Source organism: Hippopotamus amphibius, chromosome 17 (assembly GCF_030028045.1).
Source record: "Hippopotamus amphibius kiboko isolate mHipAmp2 chromosome 17, mHipAmp2.hap2, whole genome shotgun sequence".
Classification (NCBI taxonomy): Eukaryota; Metazoa; Chordata; class Mammalia; order Artiodactyla; family Hippopotamidae; genus Hippopotamus; species Hippopotamus amphibius.
Genome location: NC_080202.1, coordinates 41,426,222 through 41,443,180, shown reverse-complemented (window position 1 = coordinate 41,443,180; position 16,959 = coordinate 41,426,222). Strand labels below are relative to the sequence as shown.

General features: G+C 41.5%; 1 protein-coding gene across 6 annotated transcripts in view; it reads right to left on the bottom strand.

Moving 5' to 3' along the window:
* The window catches only part of ATP6V0A1 (ATPase H+ transporting V0 subunit a1), a 54,086-nt gene that overhangs the window by 13,752 nt on the left and 23,375 nt on the right, over positions 1–16,959 (bottom strand). For all 6 annotated transcript variants that reach the window (XM_057714238.1, XM_057714239.1, XM_057714236.1 and 3 more), the window contains 9 exons: positions 16,272–16,365; positions 13,825–14,037; positions 11,266–11,416; positions 10,231–10,370; positions 8,454–8,611; positions 7,924–8,014; positions 5,765–5,883; positions 4,997–5,213; positions 4,307–4,414 (listed from right to left, as the gene is read on the bottom strand). In XM_057714238.1, coding sequence (XP_057570221.1) covers positions 4,307–4,414; positions 4,997–5,213; positions 5,765–5,883; positions 7,924–8,014; positions 8,454–8,611; positions 10,231–10,370; positions 11,266–11,416; positions 13,825–14,037; positions 16,272–16,365 — 1,291 coding nt within the window. The remainder of the gene's footprint in view (positions 1–4,306; positions 4,415–4,996; positions 5,214–5,764; positions 5,884–7,923; positions 8,015–8,453; positions 8,612–10,230; positions 10,371–11,265; positions 11,417–13,824; positions 14,038–16,271; positions 16,366–16,959) is intronic.

Sequence of the window (16,959 nt, the reverse complement as noted above, 5' to 3'; positions counted from 1 at the left end):
GAGGGAGGGGAGCCAAATGACATGGTGATTGCAACCTGGTCTGCTAAGATTTCAACAGGAGCCTGAGAGTTCCAGCAACCTCTCCCCAAAATGTACTGGGTCTCTGCCCAGGAACAAAGGACTTCCCAGGTCACAGAAGGAAAAAAAAAGCTTAATGTACTTTAGCTTGTGGCTAGAGAATACTGAGTTTAAAAAAAAAAAAAAAGGCTCCTATCCTTCGATGGAGGATGCTGGAGTGTTAACACAACTCTTCCACAGGCAGGCGGGAGGATGCTGACTGGGTGTTTGGTGCCTCTCACTCCCCAGGCAGTTTTCAGCAGGGTGCCCAGGACCAGGATTTCTAAGTCAACCTGATTTGGAAAAATCTGGGTTTACTGAGGCAAAAGGACTCTTTGCATACTAAAACCAGGCAGAACTGGGGTTAAGTGTGACAGACACCAATCAGTGCTAACCTGCCACAAAGTGAAAAGGAGCCAAAGAAACAGCTCCGAGACCCACTTCATGTGGTTTCCGTCAGGGCTGCCAAACAAGGTGTGAGCTCAGAGACCACGCTCCCACAAAACGGCCTCCGAGCAGCAGCACACACAGCGTGCCAGAGGCTTTGGTCAACCGCCCCAGGTCCCCACTCGCAGCTGCACCTTTGGTGTCCATCTCTGACCACAGCAATATGACCATCAACCCTCAGGGTTTGGGCGGATTCTCTCTCTTCTTCTAGCAGTGGTTCTCACATGCTGGTCAGAGAACCAGAATCACCTTGAAAGCTGCATTTCATTAAACAGAGATTCTCAAATACCACCCCTAGAAATGATAAATTTAGTAGGTCTGGGGTAGTGCCTAGGAAAACTGTATTTAAAAAATATTTCCCCAAGTACAAACTGTATGATCATTTTCATTGTCGATCAAAATCGAAAAGGCATGCTCAAAAAAACGCATGCACCCTTTGAGACAGCAAGCCCCTGCTGGGAACATCCGTGCCTGTGAAGTTTTATCAAGATACAAGGACAAGCACGTTCCCTGTGTTATTCAGAATAGCAGAGAACTGGGAACAAAGAACAGAGCCACCGGCAAGAGCACGGTTACATAATTTTAGCACATCCAGCAGAATGTTCTATGGAATGCTAGGCAACTATAAGAGTATCACTACCAAACAATCTCCAAGAGACAATTTAAAAAAATCTAGTAAGTCAAGGGGCAGAAGAATGCTACAATTTAAAACACAATTGCTAATGTGTTTTAAATATATATATATGTACATACACCTATACACATTTCTATCAATAGATGATAGATATATGCTGATATCTGCAGAAAAGAATTCAAAGGCAAAGTTCCCCACCTGTTAATAACACCCTGGAGGAGGAGGTGGGGGAGAAGGGCCGGGGACAGGGAGGCTTTCACTGTCAGTACTATCTGCATCTCTAACCAAGTGCACCTATTGCTTCGATTTTAGTTTTTCAGGTCAGTAGGGGGTTGTCTGGGTCATGGAATTACAGGCAATCTTTATGCCTTCCTCCACTTGTCTGTTTTGTCTTAATGCCCTAAGAAACAAATTTAAAGTTCACCGGGCGATTTTGATGTGTAGTCGGATCTGGGAACCACTGAAGCGCCTGGCACCTCTGGGTCATGCAAATATCACACCTGACAACCCTCAAAAGGTGGACTGAACTGCAACACAGGCGCACACTATGCAGCCCTTTCTGCACCACGCTGGTGACAGGAGAGGGCTCCAGAGTACGCGGGGATGGGTCCCAGGGTCGAGGAGGCAGGTTTCAGGCTTTAAGGCCTAAAGCAGAAAGCCATTTCTGAAGTTTTCCCCAATCAGCAGATGAAATGAGGGGCAGACAGGTTAAACCTCCCAGCCAGACACAAGTAAGTGTCCCTTCAGAACAGAGGGGATGTTGAGTTACAGGAAGGGGGATGAGACACACACATCAGCAGAAAGAAGAAAAGAAAAAAATTAAACTGTGATACACTGGTTACAGACAACCAAAAGGACAGAGCACAGAACAAAAACAGACCAGTGTTCACAGCCTCAGCCCTCAGGGTCAGGAATCCAGGGCCCCCATGGCAGACTGATCATCCTGATACCTTCGGGATGCCCTCCAGAAACAGATGTTTGGCTAAAGAACCAGTGGGCTAAGAAGTCCCTCTGAATGTGCAGGTTTCCAGACCAGGGACTTTTAACATGCACAGTATCACAGAATAGGATGCTAGACTTAAAAGCATCAAGGCTGATGCAGCAGAAGCACATCTTAAATAAACTATGACTAGCAGAAAGAAGAGCACCTGGAAAGAATGCCAATACGTGGACAGTATGTGCTTTAAGGGTTTTTGGTGTGTGTTTTTTTTTTCTCTCATAAGAAAGAAAAGAGTAAGTCCCCATCTGAAAATAATTTTAAGCAGCAATATTTAAATATGTTCTGATCCAAAATATCAGCCTTTTTAGACTAGTTCTAGAAGGATAATTATAGCAGTTTTCTGAGTTAAAATGATCAGGAACACCTCGTGAAGGAAACGGTCATGGTCTAAATATGATACTACTAGAGCACAATAGTATATGAGTAATCACTACTGGTGATATTTAAAAATATTAGAGATTCATTATCTAGAATAGATTGGGATAATTTGATATTAGTGCATTATAAGATTTTGGTTAAGAGATGTTTTAAGGACAAATATTGAAATGCTTAACATTCAAAGTCCTGTTACTGAATCATGAGCTAGTATTTGAAGAAGGAAAGATCAAAACAGAAGATGACTGTGGTTATTACACCAGATGCAGAGTACACACGAGACACATGGCAGGGTGGAGGGCTCAGTGAACAGCTGAGGACATGAGGGCTTCCGAGTGTTTCATAAAAAAGTAGACACGTATAAGCTTCCACTGGAAAGAGAATAAGTCACAGCTACAATGGGCCAAATGTCCAAGCATCACTCTGAAGCAGAACTTTAAAGTGCAGGGAAATCTATTCAAGAATCACAGAGATGTTCTTGCTCCATGCTGAAAAAAAAAATTTAAAAAAAACCTATTCAATACACGGTCACAAAATACAGACATGAAAGTTGATGAGTCCGAGAGCTGCCCTCTTGGATTAAGATGATGGGGCTTGGAGAGGGTATGACAACTACCCTGCTTCCATAGACACGACTGTACTTACAGACTGAGTGGAAACTTGGTGGACCAATGGTAAAGATGATATCAGAATCTATTCCTAAGAGGTGGAAATCTTTTCTGTCATCATCTCAATGAGTAACAAGGACATACTTCCCAAGAGCACACATGTCCCATGCTCTCAATATGGTTAAAAAGAAATCTGCTGCACTGTTTGCCACCTCTTTAAACAAAACAGGATGGTTTGCTGGTTTTAATTCACTCCCTGTTGCAGCTGGTGCTGCCTCTAGTCCCTGTCGGCTCGGGGCTGGGCTGACGGGGGCCTCCACAGGTTGCCCTTCCTGATAGTGAATGGAAGAAGAGAGGAAGGGAGAAGGAAACAAAAGAGGGAGGGAGGGAACGGGGAGACGAATGGAGAGCACGTGGCTGGATGAAGATGGTCAGAAAAGGGAGAAGGAAGGTCTTGTAACTCAGCTGCTCTCCAATAGGAATAACAATCTAACAGCCATATGCAAGTCATGCAACAAGATCTTTTGGGCTTCACCAGGCAATGTAATAAGTAAGCATTATTGCATAGCCAGAAATGGACATCTGGCAACTTAAGAGTCTGTGTGTGTGTGTGTGTGTGTGTGTGTGTGTGTGTGTGTGTGTGTAATTCAGAGGCACATATACATACATTAAATGAACACAAGTACGTATGCCGTTTTTTAAAAAGAAAAAAAGTTACTGTGCTTTAAACCAAATCTTTCCCTACCCCGGATGTTTGGGTTGGTGAAAGTATCACGGTCTCATTTTAAAAGAAAATGTCTCAGCGTCAGCCCTGTGGTTGCCCAGGCAAACCACATGAGTGGGTTCACCCGTCTGCAGCTCTTGCAGCCTTGCTTTGGCTGAGGCTGCACTGAGACAGGTCCAGACCTGGATTTTGCTGAGCACAACATGAGCAAAGCATGATAAGGAAAGGTAAAAACTTATGACTTGTTCTCGCTACCTGGGCTACTCAAAGCTGAATCTGGATATCTGAGCAGCAATTACATGTTTGTTTTTGATGTTTAGATTTTGTTTTTTCATTTCAGCAGGTCCAGTGCTCATGCTGGGATACAACACAAATGCATAACTCATTACATCCAATGTGGAATAGCCTTGATCTCAAAAAAAAAAAAATCTAATAACTTTTAGCAACAGAAATACACCCACCAAATGCTTCCTCCTCAAATACTGATGGCGAAGGACCAGTGGTTTAAACAGCAGCATCCAAGGGACACACAGAAGTGCAACCACTACCAGGAAACACTGAATTCCTTTCTGCAAAGTAAGAAGGACAAGGCACATCACATTAATCAAATGTGCGGTTTCCAACTCCAGCACAAATTCCCCCTAAAATAATACTTTCCTGCCGATTTCTGAATAAATAACACAATCCAGCTTCTCAAAATAATTAGCAGATGTTGTGGCAAAGCCCAGGACTGTCCCATAGGATGAGAGTTATAAACTCTACCCTTTCTGGATACAGCAGTTACAGTTGACCCCCACAAAGGAGGAGGATGGGCTGAACTTAGATCTTGATGTGTGGGCTGAAAGGGATTTTTTTAAGGCTTTTTTCTTTTTTTTTTTAAGATTTTTTTTTTTGACATGGATCATTTTAAAAGTCTTTATTGTATTTGTTACAATATTGCTTCTGTTTTATGTTTTGGTTTTTTGGCTGTGAAGCATGTGGGATCTCAGCTCCCCAACCAGGGATCGAACCCACACCCCCTGCATTGGAAGGCGAAGTCTTAACCACTGGACCACCAGGGAAGTCTCTAAGGCTTTTCCAGGGTCACAGAAACATCTGGCTTCCTGACCTAGGATAACCACCTAAGACAGTCCACCTCTGGGTTGACGCACCTGTCCAGCATACAGCATCGAATTACTAGAGTCCCCATAGGAAAAGAGGAACATGTTTATGAAATGGATCAGAAGGCTTGGTGCTTTCTCAGATGTGTCAGCATTATAGGCTGTCCACTTGTAAAAAATAAGGATAACCAAATAGCCAAACAAAGAGGTCATGAAGATTATTTCTGGAATAAATCCAAAGTAGATATTCAGGGGCTTCTTGAAATAGCTAAGAAGTAAGAGAGAAAAAAATGTTAACGGTGAGCAGACCCAGGGTCACCCCTATACCAAATGGAGTGTTCACTAGATTTTCTACCTAATGCTCTCTCAGCGCTGTGTTTATCATTTTAAGAAGCAAAAACCAGAAGCAGTGGAGGCAACAGAAACAAGCAGATTAACTATGACTTCCAAACTTTGGGACCTTGAACAGCTCCAATACCACCCCTATCAATCTCCCATGAGGAAGAGACAGGAAAATCTAGTACATTCTGAGACCATAGTTCATAAGTTTATATGAGTTACACATCAAGGGAAAAAAACATAACTCTCATTTTGATGAAAATTACACAAGGTTTTTTCAAAGATCTTGAGTATGACTGTACATTGTTAAGAGACTAATATTAAGCAAGCTTCATTCAAAGAAATGAGATTTATAAAAGCACTTCTTTAACACAGAACAGGGTTCTGAGTTCTTAATCCCTCCCGAGGTGTTATGATTTCTTTAGGCAAAAGCACTGTCTGAACTTATGTGCATTCTTATGACAAAACAGCGTGACTCACATATGGTTGAAAAGGCTCAGGGTGACTCCAAACATCATGTGGATGATACCAAGGATAACAGACATCTTCATCTTAAAGGAGTTGAGGAAGGTCAGTTTATTGGTAGCAATGTTCCAAATCTATCACGACCCAAGAAAACAAACAGGCTTACAAAGAGTTCTGGAATGGAAAAATATTCACCTATTCTAAAAAAGAGTTGCTGTTTTTTTAAATTGTAGAAAATTCTAAATATACACAAAAGCAGAGAGAATAACACAACAAACTCCCACGTGCCTATGGCCCAGCTTCAACTACTACTTATCGACTCCTGGTCAATTGTGTTCATATCTCCAGCCCACTCCCCACCTCCATATTATTTTGAATAAAGTCCAGATACCATGTCGCTTTACCTGTAAATATTTCACTCAGTATGGATCTCTAAAAGGTAAGAACTCATTTTTAAAGCATGACCACAATACTGCTATCATACCCAAAGCATCAACAATGATTCTGCAATACCATGGAATCATTAGTATTCAAATTTCCCCAATTGTATCCATATTTTAAAAGATAATTCATTTATTCAAAGTAGGGTCCAGACAAAGTCTATACACCGTGATTGCGGATATAGCTTTTAAGTCTCTATAGGTTCTCCCCAGCTCTCCTTTTTAATTGGGACGTTTATCTTGTAGATGCTCCCACAATCTGTGTTTTGCTGTTTGAAACCCAGTGGTGCTGTCCTTCCTTGTATTTTTAAATATTAATTGCCTTAAGCTTTGTCACCTAAGGCCTGGATGCCTGTAAAAATTTCCTGACAGTTCTGCCTCCACTTGGCCATCAGGTTATATTTCCTAAATCATGACTCTGAGGCAGTCATTTCCCTGTGCCAAAACCTCCCAGAACCCCCACTGTCACCTCTATGATAAAATGCAAACTCTGTACCCTGATAAGCCAGATCTTCCACCATCTAGCCTGGCATCTTTTTTTCTGAACTGGCCTTTTCATGAAGAGCTCAACCTCAATGACCTCTAACCTGACACTTGTGGCTGGTTCTCTCTGAAGCCCCAGTCTTGCCTGAAGTTCCGCAACTCCAACTGCCTGATGGACATTAATACCTGGGTGTCTCACAGGCACTTTAAACTCAGTATCTACCCTGTGAGCATCAAATGAGATGTCTGCAAAAAAAACCACTCTAACTATAGAAAACTACATAAACGTGAGATAATATTATTATTAGATTCCAAGCTACTTGAGGGCAGGAGCTATGTCTTAGAATTATGTGTTTCCCCCAGCAGGCGCTATGTCTTGCAGACAACAGGGATTCAGTAAACATCTGTTAAATGTATATATGAAATGTTGTTAAATATCTCCAAGCCTTAGTTTCCTTATCCGTATAATACAGATAGCAGTACATACTTGATAGAATTGTTTGGGCATAAATCAGACACGCTGAGGGCTCAGTACAGTGCCTGGTCCAGAGTAAGCATTTCAGTAACAGTAATTTCTATAATAGTTAGAATAATTAACTTTGTATCTCCTTACTTCTCTTCACCTATAACAATCTGAAATATTTTTCGAAGGTCAGATTAAGTCCCATTTTTTAACAAGAAACCTTAATCTTTCTGGCCCGTTATTGATCTGCTTTTCCTCTGGAATCTTGTAATCCTTACAATCTAACGCTTAGACTTAAATTCCACACTCCCCCACCCCCTGCCTCCCCTGTTTAAGCACACAACACAAACGATTTGATCATACTTTACTTGTCTAAGTATCTGAAAAAAAATAAAATTCTGGGATAAGTTTTTGTAAGTATGTAAAGATAAGAATGGAAATCTAAAGTCCATAGAAAAGAGCTATTTTTGCTTTGCTAAGACATCTGCTAAAAATAAAAACCAAACTATGGTAAACAGAAATAAACTGGGAAGGAGTCTTGAAAACCAGTCTTCCCAGAGTCAGTATTATTAGCCGCCTCTAAAATAAGTAGTGCAGGAAAAATTATTTGGCTCCCCACGCATTTAGGTCTCTTGCGGTTTTAAAGTACTCTGGACAGATACACTGAGGTTTTCTAAAAATATGTTAACTGAAACCCAAACAACTATTTATCTTCATTTTCACTCTCTCGCTTCTGGATTTCAGGTAAAAAATTTGGTGTTAGACATATAGGAAAGAAGTGCTCTTACTGGATCAATGCCAAAAGGATATGGCCCACCGAAAACTCCAGGGACAGCTGGGTTCAGCTGGAGGACAGGGTTCCCCCGAAGCGTCTCATCCCTACCATGTTAGGAGAAAAGCTGCATTTATTTTTTTTTATCAAGAGAGGGAAATTACTGGGATCCAGAAACTGATCCCCAAAGACACTGTAATACTATAGCTATTTTGTCTCCTCAATAAAAGAGGAGGGATTAGCAACAGAGAGTGAGAAGGGATCAGAGAAAACAAAAAGAAAAATTAGACACACATACAAGGGAACCTGCTTGTATCTTACAAAAAGAATCAATGTGCCTAATTTAGGGTTTCAGTTCCTTGACACTGCTGAACAAATCACAAAGCACTTCCCAGGCTGCAGCATAAGTAAGAGAAGACACTACATTCTTTTGCAACAGACAGTGTCAACCACTTCCTAAAGAAGTGTTAGTTTACCACTTGTCTGGAAAACCAGAGCTGAACACAAAAGGAATAAACTTTGACTTTCAGCTTCTTTGCAACTTACGTCCAATTATATTCATCAAACATCGGCCGCACACTCCAGGATGACCCGAAGATATTAAGAGACTTGGAAAAACAATCATTGTAGATGAGGCCAGTGTAGATGGAGAACACTCCCATCAACAGAATAATGTACCGGCCGCTGAACACAGTGCTAAACATCTGGGAGCCAGAAGAAAGAGGTCAATGAAATGCACATGCTGCAGTTCATGTTGTCACAATGTTATTTAGAATATACTAGACCCATCCTCTCACACCACTCTTACCCCATTCTGAGTCAGAGAGCTTGAAGTAAAGACCAAAATACAATGCTAACAAGAAATTTACTTTCACAGCATGTGGCCTCTATAGTGTTAAAGTGAACATAACTTCTTGGGTGGCGCAGTGGTTAAGAATCTGCCTGCTAAAGCAGGGGAAATGGGTTTGATCCCTGCTCCAGGAAGATCCCACATGCCGTGGAGCAACTAAGCCTGTGCGCCACAACTATTGAGGCTGCGCTTTAGAGCTTCAGAGCCCATGACCCACAACTATTGAGCCCATGTGCTGCAACTACTGAAGCCCACCCGCCTAGAGCCCGTGCTCCGCAACAAGAGAAACCACAGCAATGAGGAGCCCGCACACCACAATGAAGAGTAGCCCCCACTCACTGCAACTAAAGAAACCCGCGCACAGCAAAAAAGACCCAACACAGCCAAGAAAATAAATAAATAAATAAATTTATTTTAAAAAAATGAACATAACTTCTCTATTCTCTATATAGTCTCTATAACTTCTCTATAAATTCATGGATCAAAGACTTTCAGATCATAATTTTCATAATGAATGCTTGAGAAATTATAAAGTTTCAGACCAACACAGATGTAACTTAAACATTACCTCATTCTTGAATTAACTACTGGTTACCAGTGGGGAGAGGCAAGGGGGGGAGGGACAAGACAGGGGTAGGGGATTAAGAAGCACAAACTATTATAAATATAAAAATAAATAAGCTACATGCATATATTGTACAGCACAGGGAACATAGCCAATATTTTATAATAATTATAAATGGAGTATAATCTATAAAATTTCTGCATCACTATGTTGTACACCTGAAACTAATATAATATTGCAAATCAATTACATCTCAATAAATACAAAATAAGTGCATTTCCATCAATCATGCTAGAGGAAAGACTGAATTTTCCTCTGTCTGTAAAAAATTATTATAAATTTGTTGCCCTATGACCTAAATGTCCATCAACAGATGAATGGATAAAAAAGATGTGGTACATATATACAATGGAATATTACTCAGCTATAAAAAGCAATGAAACTGGGACACTTGTCAAGACATGGATGGACTTTAGAGACTGTCATACAGAGTGAAGTGAGTCAGAAAGAGAAAAAAAAAAATATCGTATATTAACACATATATGTGGACTATAGAAAAATGGTACAGATCAACCGGTTTGCAAGGCCGAAATAGAGACACAGATGTAGAGAACAACCATATGGACACCAAGTGGAGAAAGCAGGGAGGGTTGGGGGGGAATGAATTGGGAGACTGGGATACCAAAGTGTACACTCTAAATATATGCAGTTTATTGCAAAAAAAAAATAAAAATAAAAAATAAATTTAAAAAAAATTGAAATAAAATAAAATAAATTTGTTACCCTATGAAGAGACAACGATAGTATGCAGCCAAAGATTATGGGAGAAAAATATTAGAAATACATCAAGAAAATAATAAAATTATCTTATGTTTCTGAGTTTCTATCAAAAACAAGCAAAACATTACCTCATTCTCATTCTTCTGGGAGAGGATCCGGCTCTCCCTTAACACCATCCATACAGCAAAAAGGGTCATCAAAATGCCATGGCCAAAGTCCCCAAACATCACAGCAAATAGGAAAGGGAAAGTGATGATGGTATACGGAGCTAGGAAGACACCAAAGAAGGAAAAAGACAAAGTACAGAAAACCACAGCAATTCCCAACATATCCCATCCCTCTACATCATCTAAGATCAACGTAAGGTGACTTATTCCCAAGCTGTTAGTCAGAGGGACTCCCAGGGAATAACTTCCACGGCAGGATCTGCACAGCCTCACAAAGCAGCTCTGGTGGCATCCTAGCTGCTGCCAGCATTTTCAACAAAGAACCACACAGGAAATGAAAGTTTTGTCTCTAGCCTTGGGACCAGTGTGGTTTGTTCTTTGATTCCTTTCTCTCACCCTTGGGGCACTACTCCTGGGGCAGGTCAGCTCTCCTCCCTTATATAGCAGCCAGCTAAATAAAGCCACTGGGTGAGTGGGAGAAAGCCCAAAACCTGGAGCAGAGCAGGTCCTGAAGAAGGCTCCTGCTGAAAATGAATTCTCAGACTCTGGATTTAATCATTAAACCTCTGAACAGAGGAGAAATCTGCCTTGTGCCTAAAATGGTCAACAATTGCTATATTTTCTCTGTCTAACCTGGAACAGAGAAGCGATTTTAAAACATCAATTGTCTTGAAAAAAACTTTTTGCTTAAAGCAGTTCCAGCAAACGGTGTGTGAGAGAAAGCCAGGTGCTTGTATAGACATGAGGGCAAACAGAGGAATCCAATCCATGGAGCTCATTCCTATAAAACTCCTATAAAACCACCTCCTAAAGGAGTGCCACCCAGATATAAACCTCATCCAAACAGGCACCTATTCACAGGAAACACACAACAGCTGAGGCCTTGACAACATCTTTAGTTTTTAGCCAATTGTGTTCAATAGCATTCAAAGTGAGGCATTAAAAGAAATAACAAAGAATAAAACCTCTAGAGGGAAAAGATTCAAGCCTTTTTACCTGGATTTATCTCTCGGTAAGTTCCAATTCCATAAGCATCCACTATGTTCTGAAAGCCACAGGTGAACTTGTTGGTTTTGTTATAGGTTGGGGGGGTCTGGTTTGTCTGCATCCTGTTCAGGATGGAGGGCACGGTGGAACCACTATGTTCCTGGGAAGGAATAAGTACATATATCAGAATCAGGTCACCCTCCTAATTGTGGTCGTGCTTACACAGGCGCATATATATATATTTTTAAATTTATTTATTTATTTATTTATTTATTTAATTGGCTGTGTTGGGTCTTCGTTGCTGCACACAGGCTTTCTCCAGTTGCGGCGAGCGGGGGCTACTCTTCATTGTGTTGTATGGGCTTCTCATTGCGGTGGCCTTTCTGGTTGCAGAGCACGGGCTCTGGGCACATGGGCTTCAGTAGTTGTGGCACATGGGCTCAGTAGTTGTGGCTCACGGGCTCTAGAGCACAGGGTCAATAGTTGTGGCGCACAGGTTTAGTTGCTCTGCGGTATATGGTATCTTCCTGGGGCAGGGCTCGAACCCGCATCCCCTGCATTGGCAGGCGGATTCTTACCCATTGCGCCACCTAGGAAGTCCCACAGGCGCATATATTTATCAAAACTCATCGAACAGTACACATAAAATATGTGTATTTTCTTTTATGTAAATTATATCTCAACCTTTCCCATCTTTGGGGAAACTGGAACTAGCTATAAAATTTACAATGAAAGATTTAAATGAAGTCTCATGAAGACTACCCTTACGGTGAAAAAAAAATTAATTCTAAAATATGTAACCAAAGAAAATGTGGTACCTCCTTCTCTGCCTATCTACAAGTGTCATTGTTCTCTCTTCCTTTCATGGAGAAAGCAAAGTTATCCTCTGACTTTCCTACTTCACCACCTATTCTTAACTCCCTAATCCTTGCAGCCTAGCAGAGCACGCTTCGTCAAAGTGGCCGGCTCATCAGCAGATCCAAAGGTCTTTTCTCTTATATGCAAGCCCTTGACCCTGGAGAGCTTCCTATTCTGCTTACCAGCCATGCCTTTCCTGGCTCTTGCTCCACTGCCTGTAACACTGCAGGGCCCCCAAGGTTCTATTATTAGCTACTTGTGTTCTCTCTTGGAGGTCTCATTCCCTTCCAGCCTCATGGATCCCATCTCTTTCATGTTGCCCTTTCTTTTGAGAACCTATCCCATTATTTGCTTGACATATCCATGTGGATTTCCGCCCAGCCCCTCAATGTGATTGAAACTGAACTTATCATCTTTCTCCTATCAATAAGTTTCTCTTGCTGAACTTTTACTTCTATTAATGGAACTATTATTCTACCCAGCTTTGATGCCTCAGAAACGTTTTTAATTTTTTCTCCTTGTATTTCTCCTGTACATTGCTAAATACCAAGTATACCAATTGATACCTCCTTCAGAATGTCTCACAAATTCATCAATATTTGCTTTTCCCATTGCCAATTCTTACTGCAGCAGTCATTATCACTTACTACTCTGTATTTACAATAACCTCCTACCTGAACCCCCACCTGTAGACTCTAATTCCCCAACCCAACCCAGATGCTCTCAATGGGTTACTTATTTATTTCTTTAGCAACGCTGTGTGCCATGTGGGATATGGGATCTTAGTTCCCCAACCAGGGACCAAACCTGTGCCCCCAGCAGTGGAAGCATGAATTCCTAACCACTGGACCATCAGGGAAGCCCCTGGATTACTGTTTTAAAACCGTTTTGATCATGTCCTTTCACCGCTAAATAACTTCCAATGTCTCTCCACTCCCTCTGGGATAAAATTTAAAACCGACTAACCTGGTATTAAAAACCCTTCACAATTAGATTCCAGTCTCCCTGACCCAGGTCTACCTCCTGCTCTTTCGGCTCACCCATTACAATTCCTTTTCTGGCCCAACCACGCATGGTCGCGCTGTACTTCCTGCCTTTGTCCATATTGTTTTCTTCTCATTGTTGCTGATCAACATCTTACCCATTCTTCAAAGCCCTGAGTAAATGCCCCCTTCTTGAAGCTTTCTCTGATCATCCTAGTTGGAAAAGCTAGCGCTTTCCTCCCCTCCACACACATAAACTACTCTTAGCACAGACTGTCTTGTATGTTTGCATAGCAGCCTCTTCAATAAGGCATAAGATACTTAAGGGCCTATTTTTTACATCTCTGTACCTCCTGGCCCCTAGATCAGTGCTTTGGACAGGGCAGTAGCTCTAATTAACTACTAAATGGACTGCAAGGGTTATACTATGGAACTAGTCTAATGGACAGAGAGGAGTGGATCAGGAAATTGATGTACTGGTCATGAGCTACCCTGAAGGATCATGGGTATATGATCAAATCATTTAATCTTTTTTGAACTACAATTTCTACATCTGAAAAATAAGGATACATGAAATGTACTGTCAGAATACAAGATGAGTACAAGATGAGTATATTAAAGAACTCTGAGACTAAGAGTGCCATGAAAATGTAATTGATTCATGTTACTATTGGTAGGAACCTCTCTTCCTGGCTGTAGGCTGCACTGCTAGCTGTGGGGGACTCACCGTGCCCCTTCTGAGCGCAAACTGGATGGAGTCAAGGTCAGTGACAGGACACCAGACCTCTGCAATCAGGCACTTCTGGGTCACATCTATGTTGCACAGGTTCAAAGTGTGGTAGATGGCCTTCATCTTCCGCACCTTGATGAACCAGACACGGATGTTCTTAGCAGCTGCCTGCAGAACCCTCTGACGGTGATCCTCTGTTTGATTCAGAACCTTTTGGGAGAGAAAGGAGCAGGAGAGGGATCCTTCTAGCACCAGTCTTAGATTTCAGGCTATGAAGGCAAAGAGGCACACCTTTCTGAGAAGGGTTGTTGGGGATCTGGTGCCCCCAACCCCCGCCCCGGCTAGAATGGTTTTGGGTTTATTTTGGGGGGGGGAGCAAATTATAAGAAATCAGAGTTCTAGTTACTAACATTCATATTCATTTAGCTTCACGCTGAAGAGAAACCTGAGAAAATGGTTTTTAGCTTTTCTCTCTATATTTAATCTTACCACTAAATCCACAGCAGAACAATGTAGGTCACTGGCTTTTATCTAGCTCATTAAAGAGTAAGGACTTTCCATGTGGGGCCTGTAACTCAGAGTCGAAGAAGTCAGCATCACAGGCCCAGGAGCTGACCAGGTTGTCAAATCCCTACTTAAGAACAGCAAGCTGCAGAATCCCCTGAATATAAGCCAGCCTCAGGGAATGGTGGGAAAGAGGCACTGCTGAACACCAGCACCCGCCTCTGCCAAGAGAGACTCCCTGCCGGCGGGAGGAGACACCACGGCCTTTAGAGGGGATTTAGACTGCCACATACCACAGTCATCACGGAGCAGATAAGCCTTGATTTTTCTCGGGAAAAAGAAGACTGATCCTTTGGAAACCACTGCAGGGTTCCCTTGGAGGAATCACATTGCCAAGAATAGAGTGGGAGGAAGGGCCAGGGATACTTTACATTCTACTGCCTTATTATATCACCAAATATTCCAAGATTTCTATAGCAGAAGAGGGGCAAAGCCAAAATTGGGCAAGGAACCCATAACTCACACTTGTGCGTGAGAATCTATCTTAAATCTCCACATTTGTTTGAAGAGGAAAAAAATATATATTAATCATTTTAGCACAAGTCTCCATCATAGCTGGCTTTTCAAGTCAGTTCAGGAAAAAAGTCGTAACTGCTCCCTGAGAAACTGTCTTGGGTAGTAGAAAGTAGCTTCCATGAGAAGTTTTTAAAAAAAAAAAAAAAAAAAAAAGCCACAGCATGCTGGGGAAACTCTTGTGTCATTTGAGAATAAAGGAACAAAGCTACTTTCTCTCCTGGTTGTTGACAATTTCACAATTACTATTTAAACTTCAGGAAGGATGCTAAATAAACTTGCAAGCAATGTTCTAGTTGCTTTTCTCTTTCCCCGTTCTCCACCCCCAAATCTCACTTCTTGCTATTCAATCCCTTTTAAAATTTTACTTCCTACAGTTTGGCGTTTTAAAAATCAAATTCTAGTCATCTATAATGACTATTGCACATGTTCTTTAGAATCTACCACAAGCCTTCCTCATAAGGAGGGGGCAGAACAGTCCTAGAACCCAGAATATACGAATATGGCTCATCACCCACCATCAGCTCTAAAAATCCCCCTGCCCTTGGTTAAACAGATAAGTGTATCTGAAAGGAGCTGCAATAGGTCAAGTCGGTGGGTCATATACAATGGGGGTTGGAGGGAAAGATGAGAATGGATGCTGAAATGGGAGTTTCAACGTATCTCTGACAATTTTGCCACTGCTGGAAAGAACTGCCTTTGGGATTAAGTATGTTCATTAATGTTTCAAGGGGGCAATCATCACATCCTTGCAACAGGAACAAAGCTCCAACTGGGCACCCTTTTCCTTCCACGTATGCATAAATCACGACTCCCTCCTTAGAACCCCGTGACACCCACGGGTGTGTGCAAACCACACACACTGCGATTTGGTAAGAGTTTCTTCTTGGGTTCAAGAGTTACACCAGGACTCTCTGGCTAGACCCTATGGTTCAGATTCAAGATGACCAGAAGGATACACACCAAGCTGCTGAGAGTGGCTGCCTCTGGAGGCAGAGTGTGTGTGTGAGAGGCAGAACTGATTTGATATGTACTTCTATATTATTTGATTTTTTTCTTAACTAAGCATATTTTATTATAAAAATATCTCAGGCTCATGAGGAGGGGAACTGAATACTCTAAGCGACAATGACTTCAGATGCAGAGCATTTCTGTCTTATTTGAAGATGATTCACACCATTTTTAAGTCATTCCCCATGGGAGCTGGGAAAAAGTTTCAGAGAATGACTTGAAAATAGAAAAAAAAAGAAATGTACACTGGGCTGCTGCAGGTGCCTAATAAACTAACTGTTAGTGTTTCGAGGAAGAAGAATGGTCTCCTATTGCAGCATTTCACAAAAACAAATTCCCTCCAGGTCTCTGTGTACCATTTGGAGATCGTCAATCCTGGTATTAACTCCAGAAGCCATCTCCTTCCTCTCCTGTGGCGTCTCAGGACAGGGATAGAGTGAGGCCCGGAACCTGGAATGTGCAGACACAGCCTAAGGAACGCTGACATTTCTTAACATAGCCAATTTAAATAATCTCAGAAAGTAATCTTAATACTAGAAGGACCAAAACAGGATTAGTTCAGACTGATACACTAATCAACAATAATTATTTATGGGAAGGGGCCTACAGACAGAGCAGCAACATTTGAACTGTCTTGACATTCTCTGTAGCTATTAAATTCCTTTAGATTAAAAAAAAAAGAAACAGTGATACAAATTACTCATACATTATAAACTGCTGGAGAAAAATGGCATGGAAAAAAGATCTCATGGGCAGAATTTCAGAAAAGTTTAAGGGCACAGTGCCTATGGTACACTGCTAGGTATGCAGACCCACTGTCCCAGAACAATGCAGAATTTATAAACCACAAGTCCTAATTACTTTTTCCAAGAAAAGGAAATTGTGATTTTGACAGTATTTAAAAAAATAAACTTAGGCCATTTCTAATTGTTTACAATAACCTTAACATTATTAAAAAGTATATTCACCGTGTCAAGGTGGACTAACAGGGTTTGTGTTTCACTATTCTACAGGCTTAATAGTTAGGTGACCTGGCTGCGCCCT